Below are 17,295 nucleotides of genomic sequence, written 5' to 3'. Positions count from 1 at the left end.
TAGACTTACTCATATGCTATTCATGAGTTATCCATCTTCTGTTTTTAAACTTTCATCATCCCAAGATCCAAATTCATTCTCCCCTTTAGCTTTCAATCATAGGTAACATGGGGAAACTTCATAAGTGACAGATCCTACAACCTACTTTAGGTCTCTACGGGCAGTTTAAGTTAAAGCATCGCTATTAGCCATGCTGAGAGTAAATGTTACAAACAAAGGAAACAGTCATGGTTATCTGTTGCTTTTAGGGACATGTTACAGGTGCACATGCCTTTTAGTGCAGCTATTGGTTCAAATTTGCATTTGAGCTTCTATATTTTAGTTTATGCTGGGATTAGATGATGCTGTCCAAATCCTGTTCCAAAACTGATATGCTCTTCCTGGAATACACAAAATATACCATGGAAACCTCTCTCCTCGGAAACTGAGACGCTGCAGATATCGCTACAACAAAAATGTAACTGGTTATCCGTCGCATACACATGTAGGCTTTCACTTGGCAACAATTAGGAAATGTAGTTCTCTTTTCAAGACTATGAAAAACAGGGCTTATAGTAAACTGCATTTTGAAATAAATGTGCTTTTTTTCTATTCAAGTTTAATTCTTCAGGCACATAAGGAATGATGGGTTTTATATTTCCAGCAGCAGAGGTAGGATTGAAATAAACACAAGAGAAACTGGTAATTAACCACATTACTTTCTAGAGTAAAAACACAAAATGAAAAAGAAAGGAAGTCCTTCAGTGCACAAATGTATTATCATTCCTTACATTTAGGCTTATTGAAATAGATATTGCTACTCTTATCTTGTGGGCGCCCACTTGCCCTATATGCTTATGATCTATTTTGGGTCATGACCAGTAGTTAAAGAACCAAGATGAAGCACGCTGGCCAACGTTCCCCCACTGTGAGTGGTGTTTTTGCTCTGTGCTCTGACAGCTTCAGTGGGTAAAATCGAATCACCAACTGTTTTAGGGTCCTCTGAAGGGCACTACTGAGGAAAGGTAACAAATTCACACCAACCTACTTTATCCTCTAGGTAGCTGATATTATCTGAAGGTCTTTACGATTCACAACACAGATATTTGTGTTCCTCCTGCCAATATCTGCTTTTATGGCCTCTATTATTATTATTATTATTATTATTATTATTATTATTTCAGCCCACAGTATTTTATACAGTCTATGTTGCAGGGACTTGTAGAGAATTTTGCAAGTCAAGGCACGTTTATTTGTATAGCACCTTGGCTTTTAAGCACAGAAACGTTTTAAGGAGCTTTACATATGGCATGTAAGAACATTGAAAAGAGTTAGAGCATACCTGCTCCACCTTGTTTTGTTTTAACCCTCACAACAGTAACCAGTCTAGTCCCAAAAGACCTGAGATGTCTAGAGGGTTTGTAACACAGTACCAAATCCGAGATGTATTTTCACCCCAAAGCATGTTGTGCTTTTGCATTTTAAAAATCAATCCTTGGCTCTGGAGTGTTGTGCTCCTGAGCATATATAAATATATAATAGTTTTTTTTAAATATATTTTTGTGTGACTGGTTGACTGCAAAATTGAATTTTGGGATAAATAAAGTAGTTTAAATTGTATTGAATTGAATATATTTTAAAGGAATATTTCAGAGGAATTCACTGCTCCTAACCAATAGAATAGTCCAGCACATAACCCCACATAAATCAGCAAGTTGTTCTTAAACAAGCTATAACCCCTGGCTAGCTGTTTACCCCTGTTTCCAGTCTTTATGCTAAGCTAAGATAACTGGCTGTAGCTTCACAATGTGTAAATGTTGTCATCTAACTCTTCGACAAGAAAGCAAATGACCCTATTTCCGCAAATGTCAAACTATTCCTTTAAGGTAGTCTTGTGGTCAGTACAACTTCACCAAGATTATTATTTTTTGTCTTCTTTGACAGCAAAAATGATCACCGCAGTCTTGTCTCTTTGTTTAATTGGAGAAACAGAATTAGTGATTCCTTATTTAAATTAACGACAGGGTAATATATTTGCAGTAGGTACCAATAGCGTTCTCTTTAGATCTTATTTAGGAAGCCAAATAGAGAACTTTCCTTTTAAATTAGTCAGTGTAGAGTTTATAATAACGTATAGTTGAATAACAGATCAGTAGCTTTACATGTCTGTGATATTTGTTTGTCCACCCACCATGATCCAAACATAATTTGTCTTTCTAAACATGCTGCATGGTAGAGATATTTGGCAACCATAAACTAAACTTTATTTTCTGGCTCTAGATTCACCATATTTATGTCTCTCAGACCGGTTTTTATTTTCATTCATAAATTTGTAATGTTGTGACGGATGAGGATGCTAGGTGGTGGAGTTATCTAACTGTCCCTGTAGGATCATCATGAAAAGGATTTATGGTGTGTTGCACAGGCCTTTTTGATTTGACGGTGCAGGTCACTGAGGTGTTATATATATTTCTGAGTGTGGACTGTGAAGGAGAACCTTTAAAGGCACCTTTTACAAGATGTACTAGACATTTTTTATGAATGTTCTTTTAATTAGTTAATTACCAGTATTTTGGTTTTGTGTAACATATCATCAGGCAAAGTCTTGTGGACAAATTTTCCAAACGGCAGTCTTAATCAAATGCAATTCTAAGGCCGGCTGCACACTGGGTGCGTGGTGTGGGCGTGTCAGCTGCGTGGCGTGTCCGTTTTTATTTCGGCTCCCATGTTAACAGGTTAGAGCTTCCGCACTGCCTGCGTGCCATAAACGTCTCAGACGCGGCTCGAGCCACCCTGAAAACGCGTGCATGGTAGAAATAGAACCGACGCCTATTTTTCACACGACACGCAAGTGTGTTGTAAGTGTTTCCAGGCAAAATAGAATACAAAAATATGTTTATATGTCATTTTGACACGAATACATTTAATAAATTACATTTTGATGTTTGAAAGTCTCTAGGTTTTGACATAAATACAGATATAAATGTAATTAAAAAAAAAAATAATAATAATTATCGATTTTCAAATATTGCACCTGTCAGTAGAGAACAAAATATTCTGTAGCCTATTTTGCCGTCAATGCTGCCGACGTTGTCTTTGCTGTAATCAAATCTGTATATATTTATGTTTAACATGGTATTTCATTTTATCAATGGGAAACATACATGTGTACAGACAAGGCTAGCAGCAGCACTGCGTCAGACACGTTTCTGGTGTGCAAAGACATAGAAAACACCACGTAGGGCGCCCGGACAGCTCGGTTGGTAGAGCGGGCGCCCATATATAGAGGTTTACTCCTCAACACAGCGGGACTGGGTTCGACTCCGATCTGCGGCCCTTTGCTGCATGTCATTCCCTCCTTCTGCTGTCCTATCAAAATAAAGGCTGAAAATGCCCAAAGAATTATCTTTAAAAAAAAAGAAAACGCCATTCAGCCGCTCACGCAACAGAAACGCCACGCTCACGCCTCGCAGCCAGTGTGCAGCCGGCCTAAATGCCAAGGATTGTTTTAGTGTGATGAAAATGTTGCTTGATGCAGTTTTTTTCTTTAGCTGCTAAATGCTCCATATCTGTGGGTTTGTCACTATATAAACAAGCAATCTATTATTAATATAAAAAAATATTGATTAAAGCAGCTTTAACCTTTCACCTAAAGCTTTCAACCACATTTAGCCAGGTTTAAACATTTTACATCTAAATGTTATATGACCTGCAAGTCACCAAATCAGTGTTCATTAGGGCTGGGTAAAAAGTCAGATTATTTGCGATTTTAAAATCCTGAGATTGTGCCATGCATTTGCACCTTTTCATAAATGTGTGTACATCTGCGCTAAAATGTTGTGTGTAGGCAGTGGTTACTTGTTGTAGAGTAAGTGGTTCAGTTAGGGTTGCATGTGTAAAATGTCTTCTTTGTGGAAATTGTGTCATTATAACATGGACAAAAAGGTTACATTAAGTGTAAAGGGGGTAAAGATGATAGATGGATGTCCACAGTTTTTTAACCGGGAAATGTGTTTACAGTTTAACCTATTATGTGAACTTTACACACTTTTATTTTCAAGGAAACAACCGTGTAGCTCACTTGTTAAATATAGAATAATTCCCAGGATAAATTCTGAGTAGTGCTTTATGCAACATTGAAATGTATCTGATGTAACTGAATCAAAATCGAGGAGATTAGTGGATATCCAGGCCTGTGAATGAATTAAGCTTCTTTATTGCCTTCTGTATGATTATTGATGTAGATGTGAATAGCAACAAACTCCGGTAAATCCCAGCAGTGTAACTAATAGATGAAACATACTTGAGCAGCAACATGTGACAGTTTGATTAACTGTTTGGTCTTGTAATCACAGCAGAGCTCCTTCTATAACAAGCTGTCTGCATTTAAGTGCACACTCCAGTTTAATTATTCCGGTTGGGATTTTCTTGTTAGTAATTAACCCAGGCCCTCCACATTGGGGGTGGGGTAATATTGGGCCAATTAAAGATCAATAATCCTGACCTTTAGCTGGCTGCTTCCTCACAGTGGTGTCTGTGCATTTTAAGTCCAATAAACAGTCGATGGTGCCCATTAGTAAACAGCACAGGTTTGTAGTCAATACGCCAGGAGCTGAGAGGGTCAGGTCAATATAGATCTACGTTAGAAGTTAGTTATGAATGTAAAGAAAGAAAGAGACTGTTATCACCTTTGTTTCTTCGCTTATTTCTACACTTTTCCTCTCTGACTGAGTGATATAACTCATTGGTAAAAAAGAAAATAGCTGTATTTTTATCCTTGTATCAGATTTTGTTGTCTCGCAAGCTTTATTGTAGCTCTTCCTTTCTTTCTCCCTGTTAGTATGTCTGCACAGTAATTTACCCTTGTGAGTCACATATCACTTAAGTCAATACCATGAAATCCATTTTTAGTCACAGACACACATAACACACACATGCATTCCCTCTGGTCCCACTGCGTTTATCTCTATCTCAGAGATCAGTTTGGGAATTAGTTCTGACGTAGCTCCTGCCTCTGTGCCTGGGGTCAGCACACACACACACACACACACACACACACACACACACACACACACACAAGGTCTTTCTTGCACATACACAAATTCACCTACACACCAACTCACTCATTCAAAACTGTATGTTTCCATCCACCTGTTGTTGTGCATATTCTGAAATTGTGCATTAACTAGTGGAAAACGCTGAAAATAGCAGAAAAAAAGTCCTAAACATGTAATCGCTGGCTGGCTGAGGTGGAAAAAGTGGAAGAGAAGGCATATTAAAAAAGAGAACATGCAATAAATGCTGATGGAAATTTTTCAAATAAATGGTTAGGGCTCCCTGTCACACTGTCATGGCTCCCTGGGACACTTAAATAAAACAGAGCCATCATTAATGTTATTAGCACCTGTGCTTTTCCTGCTATGACAAATCAAAATGCAAAAGGCCCATTAGTTAGTAGTAAAGTTTATTTTTCAACTGTAAAATGTCCTAGCTTCAGTACATAACCTAATCACAATACTTAAATACATATCTCAAATATTTTAGTAGATATTAATAGTAAGCAAATAGTAATTTGTTTGGCCCCCCCTCATACAAAGTGACACACGTTCATCACGGAAGTAAAGGCTGGACTACAACAGAGCTGTTTGGAGCAGTTTGTGAACAATGTTTTCTCTGGAAGATGGTATCCCTTTGGGGTGGACTTTGGGCTTTTTCACTTTGTAAACCTATAATGTGCACAAAAAGATATATAACAACAACAATAAAGGAAAGGGGAAAAGCCAAAAAGCACAATATGAGCACAAGTATCCAATTGCATCCTCTCTCTGTCACTCACTCTCACACACACACACACACACACACACACACACACACACACACACACACAGGGCATGGTGCCCTCCTGCCAGACACCTGTTCAAGTAATTAGTGGATGATGACAGCCAGTGCTCTGCTGACCGGTGTGGGTGTGGGTGTGTGTGTGTATGTGTGTGTGTGTGTGTGTGTGTGTGTGTGTGTGTGTATGTGTGTGACATAGAGAGAGGGAGTGTGAGAGAAAGAAACAGTCAGCAAGTGATTGTGAACATGTGTGCATAATATAGTTTGTGTATGATCATCGTTTATGTGTCTGGGTGCATTAATTGTATTGTAAGGACAGGAGAGACACAATGAGTGCAGAGAGAGGTGATAACACACACTGACAGAGAGAGAGAAAAAAAGAGAGGGTGAGAGAGCCTTACAGTGTGAAGGTTAGAGATGGTGTGGCGTGTGAAAGGCGTTGCCTCTGCTCGTCACAGTTAATACACTTGTAATGCTGATTATCTCCGGCCTGTCGTGTCATGGATGGATGAGATAGAAAGGAGGTGGGCTCAGTCGTTGAGGGATTAAGGGACGAGGGAGGATGGATAAACCAGTATGAGTAATAGACGGATGAAGAAAAGGAAGGAATGCTGTTTGCTGGTTTTAAGCATTTTCCAAATAACTTAATAGTTATTGTATTTTGAATGTTTCTTATTGCATTTATGGATACATTTTATTTCATTACTTCTGTCTCATACAGTGTTTTAAATCACATCTTGGCTCAACTGTCAAAAAAAGCAAATTACCTATCAGGTTTAATTACACTTCCCAAATTAATGAATGTCCACTTTAATGAGTGTCCACAAAAAATGTCATATTGAATCTGTCATAACCAGTAGGGATTGACCGATATGGATTTTTTAGGGCCGATACCGATTTTCTTTTTTATCAGCCTTAGCTGATGACCGATACGGGCTGCCGAATTTCTTGAGCCGATATTTGGAGCCGATACTGCTTTTGCTCCCTCAATTTACATCATAAAAATGTAAACCCTGCCACACTGGATTTGTTTTCGGAATCTGCTCTGCCATTTCGTTAAAAATTATAAACAAAAACACAGATCAGTGTCACTTCTGCAATCATCTTACATTCATATCACCCAAATTGTGTGTGCAATGTGCATCGTATGGATGGGTGCACTGCATATGGTTAACTGTGCAAGGGTAAAAGGCTTTCATCAACATCTACAACACAGCCTTGATGATGCATTGCTTGCTAACATATTATAAGACAGATATAATCAGGTCATCACAAAATGTCCTTTGTCAACACATTTAAATAATTTAAGAAAACAATAAACCTGAAAAGTAGCCATTGAAATAAAGTGCTTGATTTGTAATTTAAGATCTGCATAGTCATTTCCTGACATAAACATCATATCCACAACCCATTTCTGCTTTCAGATAAAAACCCTCTCACCATCTATAAAGGGTATGTTGTCACCTTTCACCTTAGGCTGGTGAAGAAATACAGAGACAAATAGTCCCTCCTGATTACCAGAATATTGATACTTTTATGAACCGCAACGAAAATACCACTCTTAATTAGAAGGAAAACAATGAAATCTCACCTGCTCCTCCATCCTGACGCAGAAGTGTTGTTCTGCTTTGCTTTGGTTTCACTGGCTCTCTGTCAGAGATATGTGTGTAACTGAGGCTCTCAGATGTTTAAATTTGAGAGACTTTGTGATCTTTGCTGACTTATTTTACCACCTTTGGTACTGAATAATGTCTTCTCTCACTTGTGTCTCCCCAGTGTAGACAGGTGTGGAATCTTCTATTAAAACAAAAAACAACACATCAGATTTGTGTCTGTGGGTGAATATATGTAAGTAGGACAGAGAAAATGGAAGATGTGCTGTGTTTGCTGATTTAGAGATGGATAGCTGCTCAGGATGAATGAATAGACTCAGACAGCGACGGGACAAATGGGGGTAAAGAGGAATAAAAAGCCTGACAAAAGTACAGATGAGTTGTTGGGAGACTATCTTTCAGTACAGGTAGGAGGATGGAGGATTGAATTGTGTAGGAAAGAATGGCAAAGGAGAGAGTTAACCTAACAGGAGAAAAAAGGTCAGATGCTCTTTGTGCCAAAAGAAATTCCATTCCGGTCTAAACTATGCTGCTCCACTAAAGAAGTTGCCATAAAAACAGTTAATTATAAAGCAAATTAGCACAACTTACAAATGATTTAACATGCTGACTTTTAGCATAATTTCCTGAATAATACATTGTTTTCTGCAAAATAATTTAGCTGATACTTATTGAATATACAACAGCTTTGAAAATAAAATTATGGAAAGTTGTGAAAATGTGAAGTAGGATATCTTATTGAACAGGAGTGTGTAATTTATTTATTCATTTATACATTTCGTGAAATATGAAAGTACATATCCACCAGCTAATACACTTAATGACATTATGACATATTCCTGTTTCATCTCCATGTTTTTTTATTAATTTTTACAATTCCATTGGTTTGGTTTATTTTCAGTTTATTGAAATAAGTGCTTAAAACGCATTGCCTTGACATCCAGAGTTTGGGGGAGAAAGAGAGAGGTAGTCAGAGAAATTGGGTGAAAGAGAGAAAACAAAACAAAACAAAACTCTATCATCGCTCTTCCTCATCTTCTTTACCTTCCATCCTGCTCTCCATTCCCTTGCCATGTGCCCAGGCAGAGGTAGTTGGTATGATCACACACACACACACACACACACACACACACACACACACACACACACACACACACACACACACACACAGACAGGGTGTCCTAATCAAAGCCAGGCTCTGCACATTGTGTCCCAGTTGAGCAGCTATTTTTATCTGCAGCGCGCTGACAGGGATGGAATGGGTCAGATAGGCCAGGCTGACGAATCCTTTAACACCAAACGATTAACGGTCAGCCTTCTGGACCGCCAATACACATACACACATAAACTGTTTAAGTAAACAAATAAACCAATTCTGTTTCATTATCACAAATGCAAACTCATACAGGCCTCTTTTTCCCTCTTTATCTCACACTTTCTGACACACACACACACACACACACACACAAAAGCACACACATATACACACACACACACACACACACACACACACACACGCACACACACTTGCAGGAAGTTCCAACCTATGATGCTGTTTCGTGTTGTGTTCACCAGTGTAATATTTTTCTCATATATGTCTGTATTCCTTTGTTCGTTATGCGTCTTTAATACCTGAATCCGTACCCTCCTACACTCCACATACACAGTCTGTCCTGTCCCATTAGCACCATGGCAAATCTTCAGGCTCACACATGCATGATGCTGACACACACACACACACACACACACACACACACACACACACACACACACACACACACACACACACACAGATGTGGTTAGAGACACATGATTACTGATTTACCGTTGTGAGAGTTGGCAGAGATCCCATTTCTGGCTTGTTAGTTTTGGATTCAAGTGCTCTGGCTTGGACCCAATTAGTTTCTCTCCCTACCTCCCTCTCTCTGCAGTTACTTTGTTGTCATGACTGTGTGTTGGATAGTACTGTATGTGCAGTATATAATCCCAAAAAAACAACAGCATACAGAAGCTGAGAACAATCATTTGTCTTGTGCATATACAGTATGTCAGTGTTTGTAATACTTTGTAGCTGTTTGCTTCAAAGCCAACATACAACTGCACCTATAAGAACATTAAACAGCTATAAACCTTTACTGTGGTGTACATGGTGTTGTTAAACCATTTACGGAACAGTAAGGCTACAAGTTGTACAGTAAGTGCTGTGTGTGTTTCTGTGTCTTTCTCTTACTCTCAGTTCACATGAGCTCTATTAGCCTATGCCACTAAAGTAATATCAGCTCATGGTATACTCCCATCACCTCATATATGACTAGTTATGAATAAAATCAGTAACTATCCGTTGCAACCTGTTTTGGTGGTGGGTTGAGACCAGAAGAAATATATCCTTTAGCCCTTTAGCAAAAAGCAAATTGTCTGTATGCTCCAACTGACGTGCTTGATGGATGGTCAAACAACTTCCAAAAACCCTCCCCACACCTTTCTGACATTAGAGTTTCTGATTTTATTTTTGTAAATTTCCGAAACCAACAATCATGGCTATTTCTCTCCGTGGTTGGTAAGATGTGTGGAGATGAGAAGGTATGCAGGATTTAAACTTCTGAGTCTCTCTTCTTTCATTATTTAAAAAAATCTATTTCTGTCACTTTTCATGCATACAAGCCATTGTAACACTACGAATGCCTTCCAGGACAGATTGTTTAAAGGTGTGCGCTGGTATGTACATATTTAAAAGGATTATTACTGCAACTTTCCCCTCTCTAGGAGAGTCGGCTTTTCACCTCGCCATCGAATGGGACCGTTACGTCTTCCAGCACGGTTATACGACAAGCTGTATGAACTAGTTCTTTTCGAACATAACCCAGCCTTTAAGCATCCCTCATGCCTCATTTATTATTTCGCTGTGCAGTTACTGTACATAAACAAGTAATTAAACAGTTAACATCAGTCCCAGACATTGGAGAGACTCATAATGTTGCAGGTCAAAGTTAGCTTTAATTGTGCGTAAAGGGAATGCGGTGTGATTAATTTGTGACTGCATGTGAATAAGTCGTTTCCCCCTTCTTCTGTCCACATTCTCAGCAAACATGGGTATCTACAGTATACTCTCTGTAACCAGTGTTTTATCTGTAGAGAAAATTATTTAGTTACCATTTTACAGCTACAGCTGCCAGGGCACCGCGCCAAATCTTGTTTACTCAGCCTTTTGCACTGTCTTTCTCCGTACCTATCTCTCCTTATCTATTTCTGTCTTACTATTAGTCTCAGCCTCTTTATTGCTTTCTTCTCTCTCTGTCTCCTTCTCTCTTACGTGTTGCCATTGCCAATTCAAAATAGTCACACATTTACAACCACAGCTTTTCTTTGAACATCCATATGTGCTTAACATAAACATGCACACATGCATCTCCCAGCATATACTGCTTATAGGGCCATATGATAGTAATTTGGCAATATGGAGAAGCAGGAGGGCTCAGCTGGAGTTTAAGTCTGAGTGGAAGAAGAGTCTGGGATCCAGTTTACTAGCAGGAAACGGGAAGTCGCCTCTTGACTTTTACCTCTTATTGTCTCATTACTAGATGCGCATAAACCTCTGATGTTACATGTTGTTTCATTGATCTTTATCTTTATTATTATTATTATTATTATTATTAAAGTTGTGTGTCTTTTTAGGCCACAAGGAAGTAGCAGAATAATCTTGATTGTGTTATATGTTTGTTTTTTTACTTCTGGATTAGCTGCCTATTTATACATCCAATAGATGGAGACATTATTATTCATGTCAACTGATGAGCCTAGGTCCAATACATACTCTCTTTCTTCTTTTAGTTTTGTTTTGGTCACCAACTCCTGACAGAAACCTGCTAGATGTTCCACTTTCTTCACCAGCTAGTTGCTAACTTTGTGTGTCTGTCATTTGGTGGTGGGCAGGTAGCATACAGTGGGTTTTTATCACAGCTTTTTTTGCTAAAAACAACTGCTAGAAATGGAATTTGGTACTGTACTGAGACAGAAAGAAAACCAATAAATGTGCCATAAAACCAAAACAATGAACTGAAAGAGCCTAAAAAGGTCTGTTGAGATGCAGAGTTTGGTGGTAATTTGTCACTGTTCATGTTCGTCTCTGCACTTAATCACGACGATGAAGATGCATCTCGCTGCCTGTGTTTGTAACAGTGATGTCTTGTGTTACAGGTGCGTAACCTGTGCTACATGGTGACACGGAGGGAGAAAATGAAACACACCCTGTGCGACCTCCAGGAAAAGATCTTCCATCTGCAGATACAACTACTGGAAGAGGACATTGCTGGAGGTAAGAGAGAGAGAAAACATGAGGGTGTCTGTGGTGATTTTGTCTTGTTCCGGTTATCTCAACACGCCAATGTAAAAATCTGTTCCCTTTCACCCACTCTAGCACTATAGCCAAGGCCGCCAACACACACTCTGTCCACCCGAAACAAAAAGAGTACAATTTGGAAAGGTCAAGTGCATAACGGTTACATCCAAACCCTTGTTGACTGAATGTGGTGGGTGGACAGTTTTTGGAAATGGCCCGTCATCATTTTCTGAACAGTAGGCCACACTTGACACCTTCATAGCAAAGAACACTGGAATAATGGTTCAGCCAGATGTTGTGACACACACCATCCACATAAATGGAGCTTGACTTCCTATCCATTTTGCACAGATGACTGACTTTGATGCATTTCATGCAGCTGCACTGATGGAGAACGAGAAGGACAAGTTGATTCTGCTGTGTTGGTAGATATCTGCTCAAAACGAGATTTCTAATCTTTGTGGGACCAGCAGGTTAAATATAGTAAATTTTTAGTATTTATTCTTTTTAGAAAATGTTACCTTTAATCACATGTTAGAGTCAACATTGTTATCATTTCACCTTGAAACAACACCTCTCTCTGTTTTACAAATACAATATGGATAGATTCACTGAAACAAATATGCACAGCAGAGACTAAACAGGGTAAAGAAGACCGTCAATGATGGTTAAAACAAGAAACTTAAACTTAACCTAACAATGGGACGGGGCGACCTCTGGCTCACCCGGTAGAGTGGTGTATCTTATAATTACCTATCTGCAGCACTATCTAGTAAAAGTAGTAGATTTACAAGTAGATTTATAAACAATAATGGTGCCTTTTTTATACAAAAAATAGCTTTAAAAAGAGATTTAAATAAAGAAATTAAAACAAATTAAGGTCAATGAGCTCTCCAAATAAAACAAACTTGATACTGAGCTTTTCTAATTGTAAACTTTCTTCACAAATCAGTCCCATATTACACAATGTAGCCTAGAGTTTTTAAAGAGTAAATAACAAAAAAACTAAACATAGAAAAAAGTCAAATAATAACAATATTCAAGATATTGACTAAATTAAATTGCGATCTGGAGGAGATAAAGGAACTAACAGCTTCCTTTACAGAAGGTCATCGGTAAATAGATAGAAGCTTATCTTGGAGATATGTATCAGCGGAATAATGTGAGAGTGAACAACCTTCTCAACCTGATCAATCAATAAAACAAAGCTTCAAGTCAAATAACACACAGATTTTTAGCGTATCAGTTTCTCATTGGCTGCCAGACTGTTGTTGTTATGGTGATGATGGTGTACCCTAGTTACACAGATGATGGTTAAGTGTAGCTGTTAAAAAATGATAGTGACCTGTATCTTCCTTGAATAATGTTAAGGGAGCCTATTAGTTCTCATAGTCATGACCTGCAGCTGTCAGTGGCGATGACAGCGAAAGCTTGTTGTCATGGTAATGATAGTGAACTCTTGTCAGCCCACCCCTGTGTGTGTGCGTGTGCGTGTTTGTGGTTAGTGCTCAATTTGCAGTGCTCATCATTCCTGAGGAAGGCTGCACACACACACATCTATGCACTCCACTAAATCTTACAAACACTTTCACTCTTTCTCTAATTCACACACCAAATGTGCACACACACACACAGACATGCACACACGCACACATGAAGAGCTGCTGACTCATCAGATTGCTGCCATCAGGTACCGGGAGCTGTGCTGCTGGCACTAAACAGCCATATCTATTCTCACTGCCACAGGAGTTAGATTAGAGAGGATAGTTTGCTGTGTGTGTGTGTGTGTGTGTGTGTGTGTGTGTGTGTGTGTGTCTGTGTGTGTGTGTGTGCGTGCCAGCGAGTGAAGGATGAGGTTGTCTGCTATAATGATTTGTCGTGTCCCTCACCTTGTATCTACCTCTTTTCTCTGCCTCTTTTATCTTTCACTCTTATTTTCCACTCTCCATTTCTCCTTATCCTCTATCTATTTTCTCCTCCATGTGTTATTTTCTTGCTTCTTTTTCTCTCATTTGCGGTGTTCTCTTCCTCTATCCTCTATCTTATTTTTGGTTGTCTTGACACTGTTTCAGTCAGTCCATCAGTTGTTCTTCTTTGTCCCAAAGGGATTTTGTAACACTAAAAGTAACTGTAAACATTACAACGTTATAGTTTTTAAGAATAAGTATTAAGAATACTACAGATGGTTTTATTGGTCAAAGCAGGATGGGAAAGTTAAGAAAACATCACATTATAAATGCTGCATAAATTAAAACGGATCGTCATTAGTGTGTCAGTTCTGACTTGCAGTCCAGTCGGTCATATTGACTTTGATCCAAATGCTCTTATATGAACACAGCGCAGGCGTAAAACAGTCTGCAAAACATGTTGGATGTCATGTCTTAATACACTGAACGTGCTCAGTCTCACAGTATCTCATATAAAAAAATTGTTTTGCCAGTGTTTTTTTTTGTTGTTTTTTTGGTATTTAAATTGGTCTGACATCCATTTCTAGGCAGCACAGAAAGGTTTTACAACTGTAAAAATCAGATTTTCAGAAACCTGCAGCAAACCCTGAGCAGCACTACTATCCTTCCTCACCTCATCTCCCTCTGGGCTTCTTTCCATGTGGAAAACACACACGTCTCCTCTAACCCATTTGAAACAGAACTACAACCCTCTGTCCACCTGTCTGTCTCTCATAGTACTAAATCTGTCATGGTTAACGTCCTGTCTGCCAGTCCACCTGTCTGTTTGTCATGTTTATCCGCCTTTCTGTCACGTCGGGGCAGCTCCCGTCATGCTTTGTGAATGCTAGCATGTTACTAGCAAGGCGGACGGGCAGGCGGGCGATGTCCCTTTAATCCCACATGCAGAGAAAGAAGCATAATGCCGAAAGTACATGTCTGCATGATGATATGGCATCTAGTATCATTCTGTAACAACTAATTCATATATGATAACATTAAAAAAGTTCCAAAACAGTGATTAAAAACCTCAATGTTTTTATTGCCTTTGGAGGAAACATATTGATGCACGTGAAAAATACAGGTTGTTATATTCCACACACACACACACACACACACACACACACACACACACACACACACACACACACACAGAGTATTATTGTTATGCAGGAAGTGCACCACATTTACATTTTGGCTCAAACCGAGCTGTGACAAGCTGACAGTGGTTAGTATTGGCCTCTCTGATCTGCTCTCAGCAAGTGTGTGTGTGTGTGTGTGTGTGTGTGTGTGTGTGTGTGTGTGTGTGCATGTGTGATAGAGCGTGAGCAAGACAGAGAAAATAAGGACAGAGGAAGAGGAGGATGGGAAGGGACACAAATGTAATAGGATGAAAGAAAGAGTGGAGTAGCAACAGGAGTAGCAACGATGATAGATAATAGAGTGTGAAAGGGTGGAGAGAGGGAGGAAAAGACAGTAGGAGAGAGAAAAAATGTTCTCATATGGCACTAATGAGCTCAGGTAAGAAATGGGACACACACACAGACCCGCATGTTGCAGTTCAGTGCACCTAGAAAGAGGGGAAATTAATCACACACTTCAAAAAGACAAATCCCCTGGTGCTGTTGCACCTTCTAAACAAGAGAGGGAAGGTGGTTTGGAGGGAAGGATAATATTGCAGAGATGGAGAGAAAGGCAACAGCAGAATGTAAAGACAAAAGAGCAGAAAAAGCAAATCTGACACAAAAGTGTTTAAAAAGGTTTCCACTGCTGATAGTTGGATTTGCGCTGAGATTACAACCTGCAGGTGTCCTTGAAACCCCAAAGACTAGTTTTCCAAGCTGTAGATCATAAAGAACAAGATCAGATTAGGGGGGGGGATTTGGGGAAAATGTTGAAAAATGGTCCCTGGGAGATCAGCGGATAAGATGGTCCTCCTGTCAAAACAAAAAAAAGAAAGAAATTACAATTTAGGAGCTGTGTGAAAAAGCATTCCCTCTGGGAGCTCCCTCAAAGATCCCCTGGTTTACAGCCATGAAATAAATTGGAAAAGGGGGGAGAAGTGTCTGGTAGATGTACCTGCACTCTTACAAATCCTCTTTATTTAAAAAAAGTTTCATACAGTCATACCTTACTCCTGCCACCGTCACACTAATTTACGTGTCAGGTTTTAGTTTTAAAACTTTACAGTCCAGTCATATTACACTCACATCCTACAAATATTCACTCCATCTCTAGTTCACTTCTATCCAAGCTCACACGATTGACAAATACTAGCATTCATTTTCTATTTCAGTGTGATCTCCAGTGGAGATCTCACAGTTCAGAGTGCCAATGCGCGTTGCTCTCATACTTTGTATGACATTTCAAATGGTAGGCTTATTAAACCATACCTTTGAACTCTGACAGCACAGGTTCAAAATTGCCCTGTAGTGAACTAAGGGGCTCCAGGAACTATATCAGGAACTAAAAAATACTTTTTTTGTCTGTGTTTTGTACCGCATCTGAAGAACCATAAATCTAAAAGAGAAGTGTAGGCCGAGAAAAGGAGACTGAAGCCTCCAGAACTACAGAAATTCCTGCTGTCGAAAAGAGTTATAGTTTGTTATACTGGCAGTCCAGCCTCCTCGCGTCTAGTGATTAGGGTCTGACATACAACACACTAAACTAAATGTACCTTGGACATAAAGAAATCCATTAAGTATTTAATCTGGTACAAGTTCTTGCAATCTCTGTTTGGGCTTTAAACGCTGGATACGAAGGATGTTGGCTTTGTTTTCTAGTGAACAGCCACAACTAAGTAGACAATCACACATCGAGAAGCTGCTGTACATGAGAGAAGCTGCAAGTGGCAGGTGCTATAGTTATAAGGGGAAACAGCTTTCTTTAATTCTTCAATACTTTTACATCTGTGTAGTTTTCTTGAAAAAAAATCTAGTCACTGTAAGGTTGTATCCTAGCTACCAACCAACCCCTAACTTTCAGATACAGTAAAATAAGTTAAAAGTAAAAATGATAGTCTGATTGTAAGCATATTGGTATACTGAAAAATATTTAATTAAATTAAAACTCATGACTAACAAGCTTAACTAACGCAAACAAAAAAACGCTTTTATCTAACAAACTCGATTCTCACTTGAAACTAATCTGCACCCCACATCGCTGTCCTTCCTGTTCTCTGCATGTTTTGTCACACTCATAACTTTTACAAACTGCTGCAGCTTTCACTCCACATAACTTTTCACGAGAAGACATTTCCAAACATCTTCCTTACGACCCGGGCGGTGATCGGGCATGGACCTAGAAATAAAAAACACCTCCACACTTTTAACACCTCATTCCATTCCATTTCATCTTCCTGATCAGCATTCATGCTGTCAGTTTCCATAACATCTTCACATTGTTTATTCTTCCACTTAACCTAACAATGTTCTTTTCTTCATTCTTTTGCTTTTATTTTTCTACACATCATGTATTGTACTCGTAGTGTATTATACTGTCACTCTTTTTTTTGCTCTCTCACTGACACACACACACACACACACACACACACACACACACACACACACACACACACAAACAA

General features: G+C 39.1%; 1 protein-coding gene across 2 annotated transcripts in view; it reads left to right on the top strand.

The window, feature by feature from the left end:
• jade2 (jade family PHD finger 2) overlaps positions 1–17,295 on the top strand; it is a 171,074-nt gene that overhangs the window by 133,598 nt on the left and 20,181 nt on the right. For both annotated transcript variants that reach the window (XM_078265609.1, XM_078265608.1), the window contains exon 11: positions 11,625–11,742. In XM_078265609.1, the coding sequence (XP_078121735.1) occupies positions 11,625–11,742 (118 nt within the window). The remainder of the gene's footprint in view (positions 1–11,624; positions 11,743–17,295) is intronic.

Source organism: Sander vitreus, chromosome 13, assembly GCF_031162955.1.
Source record: "Sander vitreus isolate 19-12246 chromosome 13, sanVit1, whole genome shotgun sequence".
Classification (NCBI taxonomy): Eukaryota; Metazoa; Chordata; class Actinopteri; order Perciformes; family Percidae; genus Sander; species Sander vitreus.
Note: the sequence above shows the minus strand (reverse complement) of the source record. Positions and strands in the feature narration are given on the sequence as shown.